Source organism: Rhincodon typus, chromosome 4 (genome assembly GCF_021869965.1).
Source record: "Rhincodon typus isolate 14 chromosome 4, sRhiTyp1.1, whole genome shotgun sequence".
NCBI lineage: Eukaryota > Metazoa > Chordata > Chondrichthyes > Orectolobiformes > Rhincodontidae > Rhincodon > Rhincodon typus.
In genome coordinates, this window is record NC_063335.1 from 35,684,465 (window position 1) to 35,710,454 (window position 25,990).

Consider the following 25,990-nt stretch of genomic DNA (forward strand, 5'->3'; position numbering starts at 1 on the left):
TCATAACTGAAGCCTGTCAAACCAGGTAGCACCTTTACTGTACCCTTTCTAAGGTTTTTAGATACTTCCTGGTGTAATGTCAGGAAATGTCCACAATAATACAGCTGAGGGTAAAATTGTGATTAATTAAATTTTACTGCGATCTCTTTACTTTTACCTTCTTTTTCATGGATAAATGTAAATAATTCATTTGATGTTCTATTGCCAGATCAACTTGCCGTACCATCTTTAAGGATTTGCAAATGTTTTCACAAATGATTCCCTGCTCTCTCTCATGCCCTCCCATGCTCTTTCCCACCCTTACGCAAACTCCCTTGTTCCCTCAAGCACGATCTCTCTTCCGTTTCAACACACACGGACACACACTCTCTCTCTCACACTATCACTTCTAAGGACACGGGGGACAATTTCAAAGTTAACACAAAATGTGGTAAGGCTGCAAACTGTGAAGAGGACTGTGTAGAACTTACAAAATAAATTACAAGTTGCAGGAATGGCTTGATAAGTGGCAGATGAAGTTCAACTTGAACAAGTGTGAGATGACACACTTTGGCACAAAAAAAAAGACAGAATAAAATAAAGGATTATTCTAAACAGTGTCTAAGAGCAGGGAGACCTGTGTGTATATGCACATAAATCATTAAAGGTGGCAGGACAGGTAGACACAGCTGTTAACAAAGCATACAGAAGGGCATCATTAATAGGGGCATACAGTACATAAGCAGGATGATTATGATGACACTATATACGGCAGTGACATCAGCTACATTAATAAATCCAGATCTCGGTGCCACACCTTTGGAAAGATGTGAATGCAAAAGAGGTTTATGAGAATGATCCCAAGGATGAGAAACTTCAGTCGTGAGGAAAGATTGGAGAGATGGGGCTGTTTTCCTCGGACAGAAAAAGCTAGGAGGAGATCTGGTAGGCTTTCAAAATCGCTAATTTCCCACTATTTCATTCTTCTTCTGTGCAAATCTCCAAAATCCATGGGTGGCAGTGACTTCTAGAACCAGAAGCAGCCATACAGCGGAGAAGAAATGTTGCACATTAAAGGATTAAGAACCAGAGGGCATAGTTTTCAAGAGTTTTGCCAAAGCAGCAAATGAAGGGTGAGAAAAATACTTCTTTCACAAAGTGAATATTTAAAGTCTGGAATGCATTACCTGGAAGTGTGATGGAAACCAGTTCAATTGAGGCATTCAAGAGGGCACTGGATAATTAATTGAAGAGAAATAACGGACAGGGTTATGGGAGAAAAAGCAAGAGATTCACACTAAGTGAAAATGCAGAGAGAGCTGGTGCAGGCAAGGCGGGCCTAATGGCTCCTTTTATACTGTAACAATTTTGTGTTGCCTCACATTTGCTCCTCAGCTCAAGACCACCCTGCCATATTGACTCAAGTTCTTTGGGAGAATGAAGGAAAGACTCATCTTCTCCTGACCCACTTACTGCCTCGTCCCTGCACATGTGCATCAGCCATCCTGTCCTTGTCGACTTCCCCCTTACCCCACCACAGACTTGTTTCCGCTACAAGACCTCATGATGAATACAGAGCTCATTGTTCTTCCAAACGAAGATAATTTTTCTTCTAAGTTTGCTGCTGCCATGAGAGAAATGGCCTTTGATGAGAACATCATCTTTTTGCAGAATCTGCTATGTATACATATCTGCAAGTTGAATACCAGGCGCAAACCAGATATGAACCCTTGAAAGGCCACCTGTTGGACAAAGCTGATCTACTGAATAAACTGTAGCAACTGATGAAGCTCACTTTAACAGCGTGTCCCTCCCTCATGACCGCCATCGTCAGGAATAAGATTAGCAACATTGTGGAAGGAACATGACTTCCAGTTCATCTCCAAGGCACAAAAATTTTGGTATTTTTATTCATTCCTGGGCTGTGGGCATCACTGGCTGGACCAGCAACTATTGTCCATTCCTAACTGTCCAGAGGGCAGTTAAGGGTCAACCACATTGCTGTGGATCTGGAGTCACATGTAGGCCAGACCAGGTAAGGGTGGCAGATTTCCTTCGCTAAAGGACATTAGTGAACCAGATGGGTTTTTCCTGACAATTGGCAATGGTTTCATGGTCATCATTAGACTCTTAATCTTAGATTATTATTGAATTTAAATTCCACCATTAGCCAAGGCAAGATTCAAACTCAGGACCCCAGGACATTACCTGTGTCTCTGGATTAATACTCGAGTGATAATACCACTAGGCCATTGCCCAACCCGCCTGATGAGCCTTATTCAGCTCTTTACTAATTTAAATGAGGCTCTTTGTACCCATCCGCAAATGCAAGGTCTACAGTCGGCAATCAACTTCTTAAAAAAACAAGAGAAGCAGCATTATGACTATGAGCACAAATCTGAGAAAGCCACCAGCCACTCCCATAATAAAAAAGCCAAATATTTGGTTACAGCTGGATTGCTCCAAGTACTTTTGGGATCCCACTACAGAACTGAACATGAGAGCTACGTAAAGTAGATGAGTTTAGGTTTAATGGGAATATAAAAGAAACAATAACATAACTTATGATTGAGGACACAACATAACAGCTGGTAATTTGAATTATGGGACATAACTTTCAAATGAAGCTAGCACATTTCAGCCAAAAGGCCTCACTTTGTGCTAACATTTCTACAAGTGTAAATGAATTTTGAACGGAGGAATGAAGGGATCACTCAGGGATATGATGTAGCCATGCAAGAAAACAAGAATGAGAAACAAACGTATAATAAAGATGGGATGTGGGGAAGGAAGGGAGAAAGGAATAAGGAATGCAGATGAATGAAAGAGTATAAGAAAGAAATAGGGGAGAGAAGTAAGAAATGAAAATGCACAAGAGATAGATAGAAAGAAACAAAAAGATGAAAACACGATGTTAAAAGGATAGGATGAAAGATAGAAAGATGAGAGAACACAATTTGGACTTCGTGGAAATGGGTTAAGGCAAAGCACATCAAGAGGCAATTTATTTGTATTTACAATGAAAACAACTTCACCTAAAATAGCATACTACACTGAATAAACATGAAATATTTTGTTTGTTATAGCATGCATTTAACAATAGCAGAAAAGCTTTCAGCCTGTACCAAGATCAGTGCTATTTTTCACTGAAATATCACCAAAGGGAACAAAAACCAACAGCAATGGGCATATCATAAATTTAAGTGTTTGGATTCATAGATTTGGCTACTCTTAAGATTTTAATCCATACTTAAAACTGATCATGCAATCAATTTGTGAAAACCCACTCCGTGCCTTAAACATTCTTGTTTCTCAAGATCATCCTACTGGTGTCTCTCTTTATCTATTTAAATAACAATGCACAAAAATGGTTTCTCTGGAAAATTTCAAGATTTATTTTCTGTGGTCACCAGTTCCCCATTCTGCACAGACCAAAAATAGTGCTAGCTTTGAAATGCAAAGAAGAGAGGCAGGTGAGGTGAGGTGAGGACCAGGACAGGCAGTCAGCATCACAGAGGAGCAGGCAAATTTAGGATAACAAGGTGTAGATCTGGGTGAACACAGCAGGCCAAGCAGCATCACAGGAGCAGGAAGGGTGACGTTCCGGGCCTAGACCCTTCATCAGCTTTAGGCAAATTTAGGACCTGTAGCAGGCAGTCAGAAATGGATTCTTTGGACTGGATTGACATCGGTTTTGCTTTCCTACAGACAACTGAACTAGCTGTTTGTTAAGTGTCTGGTCAGTTGTTATGGTCCCTTCTAGTCTTAAATTTTAGGATATTATACAAATTGGAGATAACTTAATAAAATACGAAATCCAAAATAAGTAAACAATATAATTAAAAAATAAAGCTCATTAAGGATGGCAGTTCAAGTGACGTATCTAGGCTGCAGAGAGTCATAGTCATTGAGTCATACAGCACGGAAAAAGATCCTTCGGTCCAATTCATTCATGCCGATAAAGTTTCCCAAACTAAATTAGTACCATTTGCCTGCGTTTGGCCCAAATCCCTCTAAACCTTTCCTATTCATGTACTTGTCCAAATGTCTTTTAAACGTTGTAACTGTACCTACATCTACCACTTCCTCTGGCAGTTCATTCCACATACGAACTACCCTCTGTGTGAAAATGTTGTCCCTCAGGTTCCTTTCAAATCTTCCCCTCTCACCTTAAAAATATACCCCCTGGTTTTGAACTCCCCTACCTTATGGGAAAAGACCCTTGTCATTCACCTTGTTTATGCACCTCATGATTTTATAAACCTCTACAAGGTCACCCCTCAACCTTCTATGCTCCAAGGAACAAAGTTCCAGTCTATCCAAAATTGTCTAATCCTTTATTGATATCAATATTCTAGAATTACATTTCTGCCAGTATTTATGCAATATCATCACCATAAGAGCATACACCAATATATGAACATACACACAGAATATCCAGAGATGAAAAAACAATCAATCATTCATTCATTCATTGGGCTGAAGAATGAAGCCTACAAGACTAGCATCTTAATCACACAATATATATCCGGACATAACTGTTGAGAGACTTGACCTTATTGGAGTTGTCCATACATATTAGCTTGCTGAAATTTTAAAACAGCAGTTAGGGAAGGAGATTTTACAACCTTGGAGTAACAGGACCTCTCAAAGTTGCTTTAGTAAGCAATACCCAGACCTTTCAACTGCAGAAATAGTTTATTATGTTAAGGTTCAGATAAACCTGCATTACACCATGCATGGCTAAATTTGGTAAAGATTCAGAAGCTACTTTTAGTCCCAGAGGCCTTGTATATATTTACATACACATGCTTGAGGTGCAACGCCAAATTTCAACAACTGAAAGCTTAGATTCATATTACAACTTAATCTTGAAACTTAATATAACCAAGTTATTGTGGATTATTTTTTAGTTTCTTGAAATACATTTTTAAAATAGAAGACGCCAGTCTTTCCAGCTCCAGATAGCAGATTGTGGGCCAAAGCACAACAATATGTTTAAAGTGCTGATGTCAGCTGTTCCGGCAGTCCGAATCTGGGAATGGTTGGGAACACTGGAACAAGAATTAGGATGATGGGAGGGTGAGTGTAAGCGTGTTTTTTAAGAAATGCTGTTGAAAGTGTACAGCAGTGTAATTCACAAAGGGTCATTAGAAATTTACAATATAGAGAAGATGGCCAATTGGGCTTGTGTGTATGACAGCTCTTTAACACAGCAACCCAAAACTTACATTGCTATACTGTTTGTTTTCTCTTAGCACTATCTCACTATTGGTTTCAAATATTTATCCAATTTTCTCTGAACAGATTGTAAAAAGGATACCAAGTTAACAATATCGCAACTACTGAAGTCCTGTTTATTTTCTCAGGTTTCCTGAAGCTGTAGACCCTTCCCAAAAAATGAAAATATATGAGGAACTTTTCATGGCCCAAAAATACACCATGGGAAGGGAAAATTGTTACGATTAAGATTAAAGGTCTTTTTGTTTACGTAAAATTGCAGTAGTCCAAATGTCAAATTGTGCAAGGTACTAAATAATGGATGAAGTAGCTCCAATTAATAACTACATTTAAAAAATTCCAGACTGAACTCACTGAACTGTACTAAATCAAAATAGACACAAGTTCTTTCATCATTGCAACTGTGCTACCATTCATTGAATTGTATATTATTGTACAGTAACCAGGCTATTCCAAGGTACATAATACCAGACATATGCTATTGAAATTGTTTTTTACTACAAAGCTGTCTAAAGTTTCTCTGAAAACGAAGTCAAGACAAATAATCAATGGCAAATGATGCATAACTCATTGCTCAGTGTTCAAGTTCAGGAGTACTAGTCCCTTTTGTTTTTTTGAAGAAATTCGTAGTCTGAGATAGTTGTAATGTCTGTTGCTGACAGTAAAACTGTAATCTTCTCATGCAGATTTCAAGCTAACCAGGTGAAATAACTGCATACTGTTCATATGAACAGTGGTTTCATATTTTAACCTTCAAAAAACAAAAAAATTTCACAACAGCCCACAAAATACCAATTCCTGCAGTGCATTCCTGCCAGTCCCTACTAGCACCCTGCGACTTAATGAATTGATTTCAATGTCCTGTCCTCATGTTCAAATTCTTCTACGACCTCATCTCAATCTGGGCGATTTCCTCCAAACAGGCATTCCCATGCACTACAGTGTTTCCTCTCCAAATCTTTTAAATTAGAGGGCTCCCGGTCCTGTGTCATGGCAAATTTGAAACAATCTATCACAATTAATCTTACAAAAACCCTTTGGAAACCACAAGGAAACAAATGGATAATCCTTTATCTTCTTGGCTTTCCCTTCATCACTGCAGATTCATCACTGAAATTTCTCCACCACCTGATTTTACATCCTTCCTGTAATAGGGTGTCTAAAACTAGGTGCAGCAGCAAGCCAAGACTTTGCGTACATTTATTATTTTTGTATGCTATGTGACACTGTGCTGAAATATTTGAGGTAGAAGCAATTTGAAATGAATTATAAGGATCAGATGTGAATTACATTGACTCAAAGGTTTGGTGGTAATACAGTTAAGTCTAGCTTTCAGTTGCAATTATGCACTGAGTAGCTGGTAAGTAAAGACAGAAATCAAAGCTTTGCTTCAAATACAGGAGGTGAGACTTTAGTTTCATCTGAGAAACAGGAATCCTAATGATGAAACAGAGACTGATTACGCCTGTGTCATAGAATGAGTCAAATCAATATGATCGAGTTAAATTATTTTGCCACAAACCAGTGACCAAAAATGAAGGGACCAAAAGGCATGGTTATTAAACTTACAGATGATACAAAGAAAGGTCAGAAAGTAAGTTGTGGAGAGGTCATGGGGCAGCAGAATTTTCCATGGCTGCGTGGGGCTTTTACAAGGGTGGGTGGGGAACTTAACTGGGCAGGAAGCAAAAAATCAGTTTCCTCACAGTGAGTTAAAGTTTTGCCCTTAAGTTGAACTATAAGAAATAGGTACCGCAGAAGGCCCTTTTGCTCCTCAAACCTACTCCATTCAATAGGATCGTGATTGATTGGACATGCCTCTCGTCCACTTTCCAGCATTTTTCCCATAACACATGGTTCACTGCTGATCAAGAATCTATGGATCTCAGTTGTAAATATACACAAGGGCTCTACCCCCACAGCTGTCTGTAGCAAGGAGATCCAAAGACTTTTAACTCTCAGAGTAAAAATTCCTTCTCATCTCAGATTAAATTGGCACTCCTTTATTCAAACACAGCGCCCTCTGGTCCTACACACTCCCTTGAGGGGAAACATCTCAGCATTTACCCTGTCAAGCCACTTAAGAATCTTTATATGCTTCAATGAGATCTGAACTTCAGTCAGCAGAGCCTTAAGATGTTTAGCCTTTGCTTATAAGACAATCCTTCCATACCAAAGATCATCATAGTGAACCTTCTCCGAACTGCCTCCAATGAAATGATATCTTTCTTTAAATAAGGGAACTAAAACTGCTCACAGTACTCAATTTGCCACTTTTATAGCCCCTTACTTAATTTATCAATATCTCTTTGTAAATTCTTTGTACCCCTCTCACAACCTGCCGTTCCACCTACTTTCACATCATCTGCAAGTTTGGCTACAGTGCATTTACTTCCTTCTCAGAACTTTTCAGGCAGGTCAGCCTTCCTCAGCTCCGAGGGTGGAAACAGGTTTTGAATTTATTAGCATGTTATGAATACTCATTAACATCTGAGCCTACTGGAATTATGTACAACGTGCAATCCTGTTCACTACAAATGGGAAACACGTGCTTACAAACCCAAAAAAAAAGGGAAGGACTTCCAAGGGCAAACCTTTTCCTCAAAACAACAAAGAGTACGCACTTCTTTAGTTAGTTAGTTCCTTCATAAGCAAACCATGTCTTTTTGCAGATGTTTACAGCGTTTGTGATGAAGGGCATCCCCACCCATGTTAATCAGCTAATGAGACATCTAAGCCATTGGTGTTCTGGTTTATTGTTGAACGCCTTCAGAGGTGAAATCAGACTGAGCAAACATGCCAGCCCAAGGGAGGCAGCAAACACGACTGGGGAGAAGCTGAATGGCCACTGTTGCTGTTGCGTCCTTGATCTACGCTAGCCTTTGGTGAAAATCTATCAGCTATGCATCAAAAGTGATGAATGGTCACTGAGCCGATGGTGTGCTAGTTCAGTTCCTGAGCCGCTGTAGTTCTTTTATGTTTTAGGCGTGAACCCTGGGAGATGTGTGAAAGGCGTATCAGAGTGGTCCTGGAGGTGCTACATAGACAGCTGCAATACAGTAACATGCATCAATTGCACAGGAGGCATCTGAAGGAAATGCCCGGCATCCAAACTCCTGTGTGACAGTCCTCTACAGTGCAACCTTATAATTCTCACCATTGTAGGAGCTTGAAGCATTGAGTAGACGGTAGTAACCTGGTAGAGTGCAGTTATCATTCATTTTTTGGGGCATTTTGGAACCTGGTTCGGAGCAGCCTGCTGCTTCTGACCTCCACAGCTACCTCTATTCAGACAGCCTCCGTCAGTCGGAATGGCCTCTTGTTGCCAACAATAGGAAAAGGAATTTCCTTCTCTCATGGACATACTTCAATTGGTAAAGGCTTTACCATGGAGAATATACCCACTAATAGACAGAATCCTCATCTTTGCAGGCAGGAAGACCATGCACATCCACTACGCCTGTTTCAACACAACAAAATAGGTGATAGCAATTTGCTGTTTCAGTTCTCGGGCAATGCCCTGACTCAATCAGCGTCAAGCTGCCTGATTTAAATTTAAACTTAAACAAAGTCTGGCAGCACAAATGGGTGCGTTCTCCATGGCAATGCCTCTACCAGAGTTTGTTGGCAGGCCTACCTAACAATCAGCACTTTGTTCGCACGCAGTATAAATGGTATTCTTGATAACTGTCCTGATGTGCACAAGATGCAAAGCTTCAACAAAGTATATCATCTTTCACCAATAAACAACAAAAAAAACTTGTACCTCTACAACATTGCTCACTTGGGTTTTAATTTAGCATTCTTGCTTTATCACATGGCTAAAACTTCAAAGACCAAAAATTTGAAATTGTTCATAAGTGAAATTCCTTTTTCCCTTTACAGATGTAAAAGTCCTTAATTTGATAAAGAAGAAACCGCGAGCTGGTTTCTTTAAAAAATGATGACATCCTGATTGTTCTGTTTCAGTGGACCTAGAACTGTTATTTTCAATCCTTGCTTCATTTTCTGTGGGGTATACATTAGAATTAAGATATCATGTTAAGATATCAGGAATGAAGCTGCTATGCGATATAATCACGCAGCATGATTGGTAAACATTACCAATGACAAAATGTAAATTCAGTTTACAATAATTTTGCCTATAGTCCAGAAAATACAGATAAAAACTTTTTCATTTTCCTTCTGAAGCACAGTATTCCTAGTTGAACATGCCTTCTCCTAAACTTCTACATATGATGCTCCGTAACTAATGAAACGTCAAGTAATATACTGGAGGAAAAGTCCGAGAACCTAAGTTCATATTTAAATCAGGAAAGTTTAACACTCTTTTTATTGCAGACTCATTGCTTTGAGGACACTCAAAGTTGCTGATACAAATTATGATTTGACTAGTCACATATTGATGGGTAGAAAGTGATGGGAAGAATTTATTCAGTAAGAATGTGGGTGCTTGGGCATAAATTAACATCTCTCTCAACAACATTTCAGTAGCTTCATGCACATTTAACATTAGGGAAAAGTGAATTCATGATGGACTTAATATTTATGCAGAACTCAGCTAACAGAAAAGACAGAATGAACATATAATCTTTGAAGACAAAAACTGTTTTATGAAGGATTAAACCTTCAATGTCTGAAATACTACTTATTAATTCAATTTAAAAATATACTTCAGCAAAAAGCTAATTCACAGGAATTTTTTTTCCCTAAAATACTGGTTCTACAATGCCAGGTGCCGATAGATGAAAGTCTCCTGGCTATGTGCAGCACTCAATTCATGTCATTTACTTTACTTTACAACATTAATCATGCATATGCTGCAGGCTTGATAGGAAGCATCATTGAGAAGACAGCATCACCTAAAATGATATGCCTGATGTTTTAAAACAAACTTCAAAAATGGCTCACTGTTACAAAAAAAAAGTGTTTATTATTACTGACACAACTGCCCTTAAAATCATCATCCTTTGCTTTCTGTTTGCTGGTGAAACTGACCCACCGAACAAATTATTAAGTTCTGGGGAAGAAAAAAGGCATTTGAAGGATTATGGTAAAAATGTAGATGGATAATTAAAAAAAAAACTTGTTCAGCCCAAAGGCTTTATTTAGTCTTCAAACCCTTTCATGCCACATAAAAAACAGGAGTAGGCATCCACAAGCCTACTCCTGATCTAATTTCCCATTGGTCATCAATAAATTCATCACATTTGTGCTATCTCATATCCATTTAAATCTTTAGTACTCAAAATATCTGTTGCTTTCAGCCAAGAATATACTCAATATTTAAGCATCTGTTGCACTCTAGAGTCAAGAATGCCATATGTTCAGAACCCTCATCTCAGTCCTAAATAGATGACAACTCCTTTTCCTGAGACAGTGCCCCCTTGTTCTGGAATAAAGGCAAAATATTGCAGATGCTGGAAATCCGTGACGGTGAGAAACAGAGTTAATATTTCAGATTTGTGACCTGTCAGCAGACATACTCATCAGCCTCACTGTCTCATGTGGATCTCAACTCACATGGTCTTGACTACAGACAAGGTCATTTCTAACACTTCTCTGTAGACCTCATCACACACATCTCCCAACCTCTTCCATCTGTACCATCCCTGAAACAAATTTTATCCTAACTCACTCACAAATGCACTTCCAAGTTGCCAACTGCTTAGTTTTGGCCCTGACACTTTCTGACAGTAGTCATTTAGAAACAAACAGTTTTCCTGTTGAAAACTTGAAAGTCATTTCTTTTCAACAACTTAAAACATCATCAAATTAAGGGCAGTGAGTTTCCATAACCATTCTGATTGATGAAGATTTTCACTCAATAAATGACGACCCTTCAGTTGTCAAGATCTTAAGCTCTGAAATTCCGTGCCTAAACTTTTCCACTTGTCTTTCCAACTTTAAGATACTCTTTAAATAATCTTTTGGTCACTTGTACTAATACTTCCTTATTTGGCTCATTATCAAATGCTTGTCATAGCACACCCATGAGGTGCCTCGAAATATTTAACTATGTGAATGATGCTGTATAAATGCAAGTTGTTATTTTGTGTTACTTCTTGTTTGAAGGATTTCTGTTTAAAAAAAACCTGTAAGTCAGAAAATGTGGAACGTAGACTATAGCCAAAAGTACTCCCTATTCTCTGTCTGCCATAAGCACAGTGAAACCACCAACAAGAGATCAGGTGGATAACTTTTTCTCAGACTGCCATTGCCTTCGGCACTCATCTGTAATACAGTACTGAAATGCATTGTGGCCTATTCAAAATTTATCTTTAGCTGACAAGTCAATGTCAGTTAATTTAACAGTGCTATTTGGGAAAAATGTAGCCATACAGAAATTATTCATTAAAAATAACATTTTAAAAACACTAATATATTAAGTTATCTTTATAAGTTATGTATGAAAAGTTTTGAAAATAATTAACAGCACACAAAACTAACATCACTACTGTGTACAGAATGGACATTTACCAGGATGGTAAAAATGAACCTACTTTTGTTAAGTTTATGTTGCTGCAAGATGTTTGTCGTTTAAATGGAGAATGTCATCATGCATTTCAATTTACCTAAAATCTGGAGCATATTTTTTACATTCTACCCTGATTGACAACTGTGTAAAGTAACAATACACACAAAATCAACATTCATAATTAGCAACTTCAAGACTTAAATTAGCATCAGGGCTAGAAGGTTTACCATGGCTTTCCAGTCAAGAAATCAACTCAAGACACAATTTTGCCCTTCCGAAAAAGAAACCAGGAGAGTGGAATGAGCATTAGATTTTGACAAAGTGGAATAATAGAGCAATTGTACTGCCTACGTTCAAGGTTGTGTAAACATAGGTTTCTGACATATGGAAACATTAAAAATTATTTGTCCGCTTTGTGAGAGCCATGTTATTGAGAGAACATTCTCTCTGGGTTGTTAAGTTTTCACAATTAATAGCTTCTACCATATCTTTTTTTAATCCTAATAGAAGCCAGAGAAACTGGACTAATACTCCCTCCTGGTCATGTCAAGAGGATGTCTCTGCAAATCACTGCTTATCAGATGACAGCTGCAGTGCTGTATTTCATAGAGAGACATGTTTGAAAAATAATGCAACCGTCAAAAATCTATTCTGGAAACACAGAATCTTTGTTTAAATTGAAACAAAATTCTTTGCAGTAATGTTTTACCACATCAATCATATTGAATGACATAGTTGAGAGATTTTAATGAATGGAGCCCCACAGACCTTCAGTCTCAGTAATTGTGACCATGTGTTGACAAATCTAGGTTTTCTGGATAAGACTCAAACATGCATGAGACATAATGTGGGACTTGAGAGCTAATCAGGTTACTGACACCACAAAGTGTTCTCCCAATACTGGGTGCAGACTGAGCTAGTTATTTCATAAAACAAAATATTAGGACAGCTCATATTGAGAGAGTTGTAGAGAATGGTATCCATTTACCATCAACAGATGTCTCTAGAAGCACATTTGCACGATCTACTGACAGCACATCAGCATTGCCTAAACATTCTTCTACTTAATTAAAGAAAAATACATAACTTTGGCAACCTGCGACTTGATACTTGCTACATATTTGACCTGTTGAGGTCATCCATTAACTCTAAAGTTTGAGTAAGTTCATGTACATTAACATAGCTTTAACCATTTATTATCAGTTTAACACTGAACTTCAGCACTATTTTTTAAAAAAAATTTAAGATCAGTCAGTTCTGCCACCTGATGTTCTGTGTGTGATGTTCATTTGTATGCCCTGACAAAGTGTTTAGGCACTTCTGAATTCTAGATCTGGAATTTAGATAAATGTTATGTAGGGTGACCCATACCTTGCTGCTTTCATGAATACATGTCATCAGCCATTCATTGCTTTTATGCTGGCTCACAGGGTTTATGTGGGAGTGTACACTGCAGCTTGTCGTGATCAGACAACCACTTAGTACAGTCCCCGCTACAGAGGGTCTATGACCTATGTGAACTGCATTTCCCTAATCAATCAGATTGCAGAATTGTTATTGAGCAGAACGAAGTCAGAACCAGAATGTGCAAGCTTGAACATTTGATTTATTATTATATCATGTAGAGAAAGCAGAGAGGCAAATAAATATGGAATTGAGAGAAAAAGATGACAGAAGCAAAAAAAGTGAATAAAAATGTTTTAAAATCTCCCAAAATTACTAAAACCTGAAAGAATGAGACTCCATACACGTACAGGAGTTAGTTTTTGGGGCCAGAGAGGTTGTTCAACAGTAACTAAAACTTGCCACAACGTTCAAAATTTACTCACAATTAAAAGGATATGAAAGAGAACTATCCAGTCCATTCCATACATTTCAACACCGAGTCTTTTGATGAGATACAAACATAGTCGAATTTTTACAGTGTAATCAACTGAGACAACCTCCCAATTTCTATGTTTTCACTGTGTATTTGTCAATGCTGGACATTGCTTTCTGACTTACACTTGAATTACAATAAGCACAATAGCATCAACATCATTCTTTTGCAATAAATTTCAGCCATTAGTATTTAAATAACTTGCTAAATATATTCTTGACAAAACAAAATGCAGCACTACTGTATGTTTTACATCAACCTCATGACAACAGTGGTGAAGTCTGGAGAATGCTTGTACCACATACTTTATCAAACTTGCTTTTCAGCTTATCAATTCAGGCTTTTCAACTGAAATATTGAAACCAGCTGGAATTCCAGTTGGAAACCTTTCAAAAAAATTGAACACACCTTCTTGTGACCAGCTATCCTTAGTTAAGCAAAGCTTTCATCATTAAACTTAGAAGACTTAAATTTCTATGGCATCTTTCACAATCTCCTCCTACACTCTACAGCCAATGAACAACATTTTTGAAGTGCATTCACTATTTTAATGCCAGAAAAAAGGCAGCTGATGTATGCACAGCAAGCTCCCACAACAACAAATATGATAATAACCAACAGTATCTATATGATGTTGAGTGAAGGATAAATACTGGCCATGGCACCAGGGAGAAATCCCCTGCTCTTCCTGAAAATGGTACCAGCGAATTGTAAGAGAGCAGACAGGGCCTTGCTTTAATGTCTCACCTTAAACCAGAACACCCTGATTAGTACGTTACTCCATCTGCACTGCACACAGAGTGTTAGCGTGGAGCCTACTCCATCGGTACTGCACACAGAGTGTTAGCATGGAACCTTGAGATCAAATCTTGGAGAGAGGCTTGAACTCATAACCTCCTGACTCAGAGGTGAGCGTGCTACCCACTAAGCCATGGTTGATAGTAAAAAGTTTGAAATTTGAGATATGCATAAAACCTATGCGTACTAAATGCTTATGCTGGAATTAAATTTCAACAGTTTAACTGAGAATGCAGACTGAGTAAGGAAGAGTACAGCACCACGATGACCTGATATCACTTGTGAGTGGAGTGCCACAGTGGTTTACACTCAGAGCTTTATAGATGTCTCTATCACTGCTGAAATTATTTTCCAACCCTTCTACAAATCTCCAACCCCTTCTCAGTTAACTGCAGAAGAAAAAATTTGTCACTTCTTTCTTACAAACTCCACCTTTATCCTGACTGATCTTTTCAATGCAGTTGTGGACCCATAGAAACTGCAAATCGTAGGCTGAGTCCCAGAATTGCTGTCACCTCAGTCAGAATACAGGATAAACAAAATCTCTTGCCACCCACTTCACCTTTAAGTAACTCAATATATCGTAGGAAAACAGCAAAATTATGATAGTAAATAGTGATTTTGAAAGAGTGGCAGAAAAAAGGCAAAATATTGTATATGCTGAAAATCTGAAACAAACACAGAAACTGTTGGAGAAATTCAGCAGGCCTGACAGCATCTGTAGAGAGAGAAACAGAGCTAGCCTTTGAGGCCAGCATGACTCTTCATCTAGAACAGCAAACCCAAAGCATTCCAAGGAAGGGCCACCAGACCTGAAACTTTAATTCTGATGTTTTTCTTCACAGATGCTGCCAGAACTGCTGAGTTTTTGTTCCTGATTTACAGCATCTGCAGTTCTTTCAGTTTTTAACTCAAAACATTAACTCTGTTTCGCTCTCCACAGAGGCTGCTACATCTCTGAGTTTCTTCAGTATTTTCTGTTTGAAACAATGCCACTTATCCTTGTATGCAGTATGAATAAATACATATTGAAGTTATGAGTGGCAGGAGTTAGGCTATCCCACATTACTCATGGCTTATTTAGCTTGACCTATAAATGAATTAGCTTTCTATATAACTTGCCAATTGGGAAAGTGATTTGCTATGTTACCAAGTAGTTTCATTTAAAATTGGGGGTTAGTATTGGTGAGATGGGGAGTTCTGAAAATTCCCAATCGTGCAAAATAAAGGGATGGGGTATTATCTTCCTTAAGTGAATGGAAGTATTAAAAATGTCTGTTGATATGTTTACTTACCATGTGATGCAAACAACAACAATAATTTGCTGGAAAAACCTCCCATCTCCAAAAGCACCCATTTCTAGTTCTTATTTAAGCCTCTACCCGAATGTGATGAAATATATCACCATGCAATGTTGGCATGTACAACTATGTTAGCGTACATTTTATTGGCCACGTGTGTGCAGCATGAGGGAGTTTCAAAGGGGACTGGAAGTATAACAGCAGTTGTTGTGAAGCTACAGAGACTGAAGTGAAATCAAAGAGGATTTAAATCATAACTTGTTAACACAGAGCTTGAACATTGCTGAAAAGAAGAATACAATATGTTGATGGAGCTTTTCGTTTTGCATTCATCAGGACAAACACAAGAATACCAAATTTCAAACTATCGGAGAGAGGTAGAGGGTTCAGGGAGAGACTCCAGTGGTCAGCAGCTAAAGACATGGCTACCAATGGCGAAATGTTTAAAATAGGGGATGGCGAAGAGACCAGAATTAGAGGAATATGGAATTTGTTGAGACTTGCCCGTTGGAGGAAGTTACAGAGATTGGGACGGACAAAACCCCTGAAGGAGTTTTAAATTCATGTCATCGGGGTATAGACATCATTATTGCAGCAAATATCCAGGTGGAATCATGCTACCATCTAGTGGCAACATTTAAATAGTACACTCAGCTTTTCACTTATGATTTCATTTATTGCATGTCTGGACTAATCACAATTTACAAAACAAACACAATCTTCTTTCTAAAGCATGACTCTTTATCAACTTTATCTCAATTGAACAGAATTTTTGGTAATAAATCCCAGGTTTGAATTTGATCTCATATTACACATAGAATAGAGTAGAATCCCTATAGCGTGAAAACAGACCATTCAGCCCAACAAGTCCACACCAACTCTCTGAACAGCATCCCATCCAGGCTCACACCCCAATCCAACACTGTAACGCTGCATTTTCCATGACTAACCCACCTAGACACTATAGATAATTTAGCATGGCCAATCCACCTAACCTGTACATTTTTGGACCGTGGGAGGAAACTGGAGCACTTAGAGGAAACCCACGCAGACACGGGAAAATGTGCAAAATCCACACAGACAGTTGCCCGAGGCTGGAACTGAACTCGGGTCCCTGGCACTGTGAGGCAGCAGTGCTTACCACTGAGCCACTGCGCTGCCCCTATCATGGAGCAGAGGTAAGCAATTATTAAATCAGCTGCACTAGATTTTCCCCCCAAGTTATTTAAGAGTTATCACAGTGCTGCATTTTGTGCAAAGATCCAATGAATTTACACCAGTTTATGGGGCAAATTGACAAAATGCTTTCATTGCGGCTCATTCAGTGAAGCAATGAACCAAATATCAGCCCTAATTTGGAAATGTTGACCAGCTCAAATAAAGAGTTTCAATATACTGAGGGAGAGGGTTTGTTAGAACCTGTACATTACGCAAAGAGATTAGCAGGTTTTACTGCTCTGGATGAACAGTACGAGGATCATCAGCAGTACAGAATTCCAATTACCTTCACCATCAATCGAAGCTCAAGTTTTTAATAAAAGATTCCGTTCAGAAAGGCTACAAAGATTTTGGATACTTACTCAGCGCATGGTAGATAGGCTTATGTTTTCCCTGTAGCCTGACTGAACACATTGTAGCAATCTTTCCAGGTGGTTGCATCTTGGCATCAATCAAATACCAAATCTTTGAAAAGGAAGCCCATTGCTAGAACACAAAGGAAGGAGGAAGTTTCAAGCAGATAAGACATAATTCACAGAAACAGTTCAGCATAATAACAAAATTATCATTAATAATGGATGAGATGATAAACCTGGTGAGGCCTCAGCTGAAAGTTGTATCCAATTCTGGGAGCTTCACTTTAGGAAAGATGTCAAAGCCTTGGAGATTTACTAGAATGGTATTGGGGATGAGGCACTTCAGTTAACTTGAGAGACTGAAGTAACCAGGTTTTGTCTCCTTAGAGTGGAGAAGGTTACGAAAATTAGTGTTATTGTTGATAGTGAGGAAAATGGGCTCAGGCTGCAGTCAGATATTGATCAGCTGGCAAATTAGGCACAGCAATGGCAAATGGAGTTTAATCCCAATAAATGCAATGTGATGCACTTTGGGAGGTCTAATAAGAGAAGGATATACACAATGAATGGTGGATCCTTAGGGAGTATGGAAGAACAAAGGAATGTAGGTGTACAAGTCCATAGATTCCTGAAGGTGTCAGCACAAATTGACAGGATGGTGAAGAAGACAAATGGGATGTTTGCCTTCATTAGCTGGGACGTAGAAATAGAAGCAAGGAAGTCTTGTTACACCGTTATAAAACATTAGTTAGGCCACAGATGGAATACTGTGTGCAGTTCTGGTTGCCACAATATTGGAAGGACATGATTGCACCGGAGAGGGTGCAGAGGAGATTCACCAGAATGTTGCCTGGGATGAAAAGTATCAGTTATGATGAGAAACCAGATAGGCTGGGTTTGTTTTCCTTGGCAGATGAGAAGAGGAGCGATCTGATTGAGGTACATAAAATTAGGAGGGGCATAGACAGGATTGATCGTCAGAATCTCTTCATCATGCCAGATCCGTCTAAGATCAAAGGGCATAAACTTAAGGTGAGGAGCAAGTTTAGAGGAGATCTGAGGAAACACTTTTTCATCCAGAGGGGGGTAGTAGATATATGGAACATGAGAAGGTGGTGGAGACAAGTACTCTCACAACATTTAAGAAGCATCTGGATGAGTACTTAAAATGCCAGGGCATAGTCGGCAATGGACCCAGTGCAGGTAAATGAGATTAGTGCCATTTAGTGTTTGTTGGATGGCAAAGACATGGTGGGTCGAGAGGCCTGTTTCTATGCTGCATGACCCTCTCTAAGGTTATGGGGAGTGGGGATTCAATATAGGTATTCAAAATTATGAGTTTTGATAGGATGAATGAGGAGGACATGGTCCAACATTAGGAATGTTAGTAATACACTGGTATTTAAGGTAATTGACAAAAGAACTGGGGAAAATTATAGTCATTTCTACAAAGTAAATAATTACGTTCTGGAGTACGCTGCTTAAACCAAAAGCTTGCATTTCTATAGCAGCTACCACAACCTCCGGTTGTATCTTTGCAGCCAATGAAGTACTTCTGCATTTTAATCACTGTTTTAGTTGAAGAAATGCAGCAACTGATGTGCACAGAGCAAGAGTTAACTGCAGTATGATTAAGACCAGATAATCCGTTTATGTTGTGTTGGTTGGGAGATATATATTGCCCATGACTTTGGGGAGAACCCGTTTGCTCTTCTTTGAAAAATTTGGCCCTGGTATCGTCTGTATCCATCCGCAAGACAAAACAGGGCTTTGGTTTACCATCTCACAGAGAAGTCTGCACATCCAACCATATAACACTGGAGGGTCAAGCTAGATTTTTGACTCAAGTCCACTCCAAAGACTTGAGCACAGTCTGCTGACTCAGACAAGAGTGTACACAGTGAGCCATGGCTCTCACATATATAATGGAATCATTCGTAGTGGTAACTTTCAAAAGGAATTCGATATATACTTGAAAAGGCAAAAAATGTTCAGGGCTAGGTGAAACAGCAGGGAATGGCAATAACAGAATAGCTTTTTCTAAAGATCAGCACAATGGGTTGACTGGCCATCTTCTGTGCTTACATCATTTAATAGTTGAACATTCTCCTGTCCCAAATCACAACTGAATTACTAACTGAAACAAGCAGTACTGCGAAGAACCATGAGTATTGCTCCCTGTTGAGACTTGACTACATCCAGTTGTGGCCATCATCTCCATTGCCATATAGCCAATAAATAAATAAAACCTACAATTTGCACAAATAAAAGAAACAACACAGACAACATACTGGAACAACTGTTGAGGGTCACAAAGTATACAACTTTAGCCCAATCTGAGACCCCAAATGACAAGGTCATTAACTAATTAAATTTTTATGGGTTTTAATAATTTACTTGTTTTATATTTTACGTGAACATAACTCACCTTGCATTGTTTTACCACATCAAATGCCTTTCGCCTGCGCAAGTGAATCTGAACCTGTTCAACAGGTTTTAAAACTAGTTGCGTAGCAGAATCAATGACTGACATTTAAGGTCTTTGTATCAAAGCTTGTGCATACTTTTCACAAGTGCTGGACCACAGCTCAGTGAGCACACATTGATGTCAAAGTGCAAAGATAAAGCCAAAGCATTTGTATCCATCTTTAGCCAGAAGTGCCAACTGGATTATCCATCTTGGCCTCCTCCGGAGATTGCCAACATCACAGATGCTAGTTTTCAATCCATTTGATTCATTTCACGTATTATCAAGAAATGGTTGGAGGTATTAGATACTGCAAAAGCTATAGACCCTGATAACATTCTGGCAATAGTGCTGAACACAAGTGCAACTGAACTAGTTGTGTCCCAAAATCAAACTCTTTCAATATATCTACAACACTGGCATCTACCAAACAATATGGAAAATTGCCCAGGTATGCCCTGTACATATCATGTTGGACAAATCTAACCCAGGCAAATCCACACTGCATTATACTCTTGATCATCAGTAACATGATGGAAGGTGTCATCGATAGTGCAATTGAATGGTAGGGGAATAACCTGCTCATTGACATTCAGTTTGAGTTCTGCCAAGGCCATTCAACCCTTGAGTGAAGATTGAGCTATTTGTGAGGGAATTGGTCCGAGAATCATATCCCCGGTGACAGAATATTCAAACACTTTACCATATATGGCAGACTAGGTGATTCAGTGTGGAATTTGGTTCATTGTAGGATTTGGAGCGGTAATTATCAAATTAAATCTGAAAGCTAGCCGTGCACAGATGATGAATTTCCAGCTGCACAGAGCTCACATAACCTTGCAACCAGGCTCTCCTTTTCAAGTCAAGGTAATGGGCCATATCACTGGAAGCAAAGTGGCAATACACACTGGGCAACTGGCGACTCTGGACGTTGTTTTTAAGAGTTCTCTTGGTAATGATAAATAGCTCACTATGAGCAATTCCACTCATCACTACATCTCTCCTGGGAGCCTAGGTCTTTCTGGAACCGATTCCCAAGAAGTGCCGTATTGGATCCTTTAAAAAAAAAGCCTGACTGTTTTTCTCTCTCCACAGATGCTGCATACCTCCTACAGTCCCAGAAACAAGATTAGCTTTTTCAAAATCACGCCGCTGTCTGTGGAATCTTGCTGTGCTCACACGGGGCGCCGCGCTCTCCTACATTCCAACAGCCACTGCACTTCAGAAAGTACTACTTCTTGTTTGCCAGACCTCCTGAATTTACGATCAGTGACAGACAAACACAGAATCCCCTCCCCGCCGCTCCCGAGGCCGGAAAGTATCTCCCTTTCCCCACCTGAGCCGCTTTACTGAAACTCGACATCTTGTCCGTGCGCCGTCTAACCCCTTCCGGAGAGGAACCTCCTTCCTCTGACTTTTTTTTCTATTATTAACTCAACGGCTTTCACTTTCCTAGTGCAGCGGAATCCCCAAATCTCGTTGACATTCTGGCATTGATAAACCCAGACAAATATCGAGCGGAAAGTTTTTCTTTAAAGTTTCAAATAAATGAAAAAGATAAAGTAAATAGCGGGTACTGAGACGGCTCTAGTTTCTAGCCGGATGCCTTATGGGATGAGGCGCTTCCTGGAAATGGAGAGAGCGCGCGGAGTTTGTGTGGGTCTTAGAGACAAAATAGTCAGATAAATGTTTATATATTATACAATATTGCGTTGTGGAGAGGGGAGATAGAAAAACCTGGAGCGAGAATACACAGAAAACGGGAAGAATAAGAGATAATGCGCGTATAAAAAATACAGAGAGATTAAATGTACAGAGAGAACAGAAGAGAAAACAGAGGGAGAGATAAAAACACGGGGATGGATTGAGACAAACAAAGAGAGGGACCCCGCGGCAACGGCCAGTCAAAAACCCCTAGCAATAGGAAGCCTGTGGGGCCACTGATTTTTGGAGGCAGTGCCCGAAAGAGCGTGGAGCCACCTTTCAGTCAGTTTGTCTGTTTATTTTATGGTAATCTGTTTTTATCAAATCTTGCAATGGACCGATATGTGCTGTTAGTGGTTTGGAATTATAGAGGCGACCAAGATCAAGATGAAGAGTTTACTGGTAAGTGTGGCATCCGTAAATTGTTTAGTTGTATGCTCTGAGATCTAATTTTGAATTCACTGCTTTGCACAACAGATTCTTAACCTGAATAATGGGGACAGGGGATAGGACAATGTTATAGGGGTACTTGACAGATTGGTAGTAGACTCGAGGATAAATAATAATAGTGTATATCATACATTCCTGAAGAGAATCTTTAAAACGGGTCCAAACTTGCTTTGAGATAGCAAGAAACATCAACTTTCCTGCTCTTCTGATGCTGCCTGGCCTGCTGTGTTCCTCTAGCTCCACACTGTGTTATCAAAGCTTGCTTTGCTGACTTACAGAACACCTTCAAGCTTTATGCAGATTGTTGCATTTATATTAAAATTACAATTCCCACATTCAATAACGATGTGTCCCATATTATCTTTGCTTCGCACAGTCTTTTAGTAGGCATTAAAAACTGAAAGAACTGCGGATGCTGTAAATCAGAAACAAAAACAGAAATTGCTAGAAAAGCTCAGCAGGTCTGGCAGCATCTGTGGAGAGAAATCCGAGTTAAAATTTCTGGTCTGGTGACCCTTCCTCAGAACTGGTTTCAGACTTGACCATTCTGAAGTGAGAGGATAAATGTTAAAGGTGGTTCATGTAGTTACCAATGACATGGGCCTCATTCATCTGTCTGCCTGCAACAAGAATTTAGGGAGCTAGGTTGAAAAGCGGTACCTTGAAGGTTATCACAACTTTCCTCATGGTGCCACATCCTAGTGAGTATAGGAATGGATGGATAGAGCAGATGAATGTATAGCTGAAAAGTTGGTGCAGAGGGAGAGCTTTAGAATCCTGGATCACTGGGTCCGTTTTGGTGAAGGTGTGATCTGTATAATTCGGAGGAGTTGCACCTGAACAGAAATGGCACGAACGTCCTCTTGTATGGGAGCGAGATGTAGTTTGCTGATACTTTGAGTGAAGGTTTAATCTAATTTAATAGGGCAATGGGAAACAGAGTGGAGGATCACTTGGGGATGATCAGACAGGTGTAGCAGAAAAGCCAAATCAGTCTGGAAAGCAGAGCTTATGTAGTCAAATTAAGACACTGGGAAAACAATTCAAGGTTGGATAGCATTTATTTTAATGCAAGGAGCCTTGCAAGTAAGGTATGAGTTGGTGGTGTTAACACATGGGATTTAGGCATGACTGCTGTTACAGAGACATTGTTGAGACAGTAGCATGATTGGCAGTTCACTATTACAAAGTATAGGAGTGAAGATTCCTCAAGCCATATAGGTAAACTTTTAAAAACAAGAGGAGGTCAGTTATATTGATGGGAGTATACTACAGAACTTGAGACAGTCAGGGAGAGAGAAGCACAGATATGCAGAAAGGTAGTTTCCAATCCCATGAATTCCAGAGTTTTTGGAATTCTCTACTCCAGAGAGTTGTGGATGCTCCATCACTGAAAATTGTATATTTAAGACAAAAAGATTTTTGGTTGCAGGGAATCAAATTTTGAGGGGTGGGCAGGAAAGTGAAGTCATAGAGTAATGCTGTAGGGAAACAGACCCTTTGGACCAACTGGTCATGTCCACAATAATCCCAAACTAAACTAGTCGCACCTGCCTGTGCTTGGCTCATATCCCTCCAAACACTTCTTATTCATGTGCTTATCTAAATGTCTTTTCAACGTTATAACTGTACCCACACCTTAGGGAAATTCATTCCACACGTGCCCCTCATCTCTTTTTAAGTCTTTCTTCTCTTCCCATAAAAATATGCCCCTTAGTCTTGAAATCCCCCACCCCTGAGAAAAGACATCTGCCATTCATCTTATCTATACCCCTCATAATTTTATAAACCTCTCTAAGGTCACCATTCAACCTCCTTTGCTCCAGTGAAAAAAGTCCCAGCTTATCCAGCCTCTCCTTATAACTCAAACCCTCCATACCTAGCAATATCCTGGTAAATCTCTTCTGAAACCTCTCCAGCTTAATACTATCCTTCCTATAACAAGGAGATCAGAACTGGACACAGTACTGCAGATAAGGCTTTACCAGCATCCTGTACAACCTCAATATGATATCCCAACTCCCATTCTCAAAAGTATGAGCAATGAAGGCAAGTGTGCTAAACGCCGCTTTAATCACCCTATCCACATGTGATGCAAACTTGAAAGAATTATTTACCTGAACCCCTAGGTCTTTCTGTTCTACAACACTACCCAAAGCCCTACTTTTAATTGTATAAGTCCTGCCATTGTTTGTTTTACCAAAATGCATACCGTGCATTTATCCAAAATAAACTCTATCTGTCACTCTTTTGTCCATTGAACCAAATTGATCAAGATCTCTTTGTAATCTTAGATAACCTTCTTCACTGTCCACTGTACCACCAATCATGGTCAACCGCAGACTTACTAACTATGCCTTCTATATTCTCATCATTGAACCCCAAGATGACCCATGATCATATTGAAAAGTGGAGAATGTTTGATGGGCTATATGCCCTACTTCATATTCCTTGTGTTTTTGCATTCTTTTGCAATATTTTGTTGGGAGTGTCCTGGTTTAGAAGATCACAACCAGTTCTCGTCTCTTCCCAAGCGAGAAGAATTGAAAGCCCAGGAAAATGTTCAAGCGGCAACCCAATAGCCTAGTAGTTACTTTAAGAATCCTTAGATCCTGCATTAGGAGAGATGATTTGATCTAAATAATTTGTTCTGTGCATTTATTAGGATGTATAAATTATGTAAACTTAGATCTTGTTTAGATATCGGAAGGTGTTTCTTCCACAGAACTTTACAATAACTTTGCATGCAACTGTAAATTAATAAGAAGCATTCTGAAGAGAGCTGTGAAGTTCCTGAAGGAAACTGATATTGCTTATGTGTAAGAGGGAAATAGGATGTTACATGGAGAAAGGAAAGGAGTTTTCCAGAATTCATTCTTTCATGACCTAGGCTTGGACATTTTTAGTCTGTATTTTTGCCTGTAGTATATTTTAGAGGCTGTATAACTAGTTGCACCGAGGATGAATAAGAAAGACTGTTTATCTTCCTTTGGCATATGTTTATAAATCATTTCATTTTTATTCTGCAGAGCTGACAGCCATTAAACGTGTCTATGAACAACTGAGAAAGAATGCCAGAATCTCATCAAATTCGAGATTGGTCTTGCTTCCGGGTAATAACTTTAATCATTTTTGAAATTCATAAGCTTGCTCATATTCAGGTACATTAAATAAAATTGTAGTTTTTGACTGTTGACGTAATGTTTTGCAGATGACATCCTGTCTCAAAAATTGTGCTTGAAGTGCTCTTCCTGTGAAAAGCTGGCGTACTGTTTATACCCAACATGTCCCAACTGCGCTCTGCGTTTCGTTGGTATAGGCAGTTTTAAACCAACATTCACCTTATCTGCTAGCTTAGAGGCTAATAACAGATATCTGAGCCATGTAAATTGCACAAGTATGATCTCCAGTCTCTACTGTATTACTTGATTATCATTTGGGGAGTTTTATAAAACATTCTCATCCTTGTTTCAAATCCCTCATGGCCTCAGCTTTCCCTCTTTCTAACTCCTCTAGCTGTACAACTGTCCAGGATCTCTGCAATCCTCCAAGTCTGACCTCTTGTGTACCCCTGATTCACAAGACCATGAAATGCGCCTTCAGTCATCTAGGCTCCACATTTTGGAATTGTCTCCCTAAACCTTTCATCCCTCTATCGTTCTCTCCTCCTTTACGATGCACCTGAAAGCCCAAGATTATGTTGTTTGGTTCAGTGTCAAATTTTGATTGAGAATACTCATGACAAGCTTCTTCGACGTTTTATGAAATTAAAAATGGTGTATAATGTAAGTTTTGCACTGTTAGTAGAGCCTAGGTGAGGAGAGAAGAATCAGGCAGACCTCCATCTCCTCATTATTTTCTAGTGACCTCTGCTGGATGTGTAGAGAGAAATATTCTGAGAATCTCAAATTGCTCCCATATTCTTTGCGAGATAGTAGGAACTGCAGATGCTGGAGAATCTGAGATAACAAGGTGTAGAGTCGGATGAACACAGCAGGCCAAGCAGCATCAGAGGAGCAGGAAAGCTGACGTTTTGGGCCTAGACCCTTCTTCAGAAAGGCCCGAAACATCCGCTTTCCTGCTCCTCTGATGCTGCTTGGCCTGCTGTGTTCATCCAGC

General features: G+C 39.3%; 2 protein-coding genes across 6 annotated transcripts in view; one reads left to right on the forward strand and one right to left on the reverse strand.

The window, feature by feature from the left end:
* The window catches only part of mrpl13 (mitochondrial ribosomal protein L13), an 86,036-nt gene extending 64,895 nt beyond the window's left edge, over positions 1-21,141 (reverse strand). For all 3 annotated transcript variants that reach the window (XM_048595523.1, XM_048595522.1, XM_020509623.2), the window contains exons 1-2: positions 21,054-21,141; positions 17,257-17,380 (exon numbers count right to left, since the gene is read on the reverse strand). In XM_048595523.1, coding sequence (XP_048451480.1) covers positions 17,257-17,380; positions 21,054-21,080 — 151 coding nt within the window. In that variant the 5' untranslated portion in view covers positions 21,081-21,141. The remainder of the gene's footprint in view (positions 1-17,256; positions 17,381-21,053) is intronic.
* A 171-nt stretch (positions 21,142-21,312) lies between these two features.
* LOC109910432 (MDM2 binding protein) overlaps positions 21,313-25,990 on the forward strand; it is a 66,723-nt gene continuing 62,045 nt past the window's right edge. For 2 of the 3 annotated variants that reach the window (XR_007261896.1, XM_048595521.1), the window contains exons 1-2: positions 21,313-21,823; positions 24,901-24,984. Coding sequence is in view for 2 of the 3 variants with exons in the window: in XM_048595521.1 (XP_048451478.1) it covers positions 21,754-21,823; positions 24,901-24,984 (154 nt within the window). In the remaining variant the exon portion in view is untranslated. The remainder of the gene's footprint in view (positions 21,824-24,900; positions 24,985-25,990) is intronic. The other variant, XM_048595520.1, reaches the window with a different exon arrangement.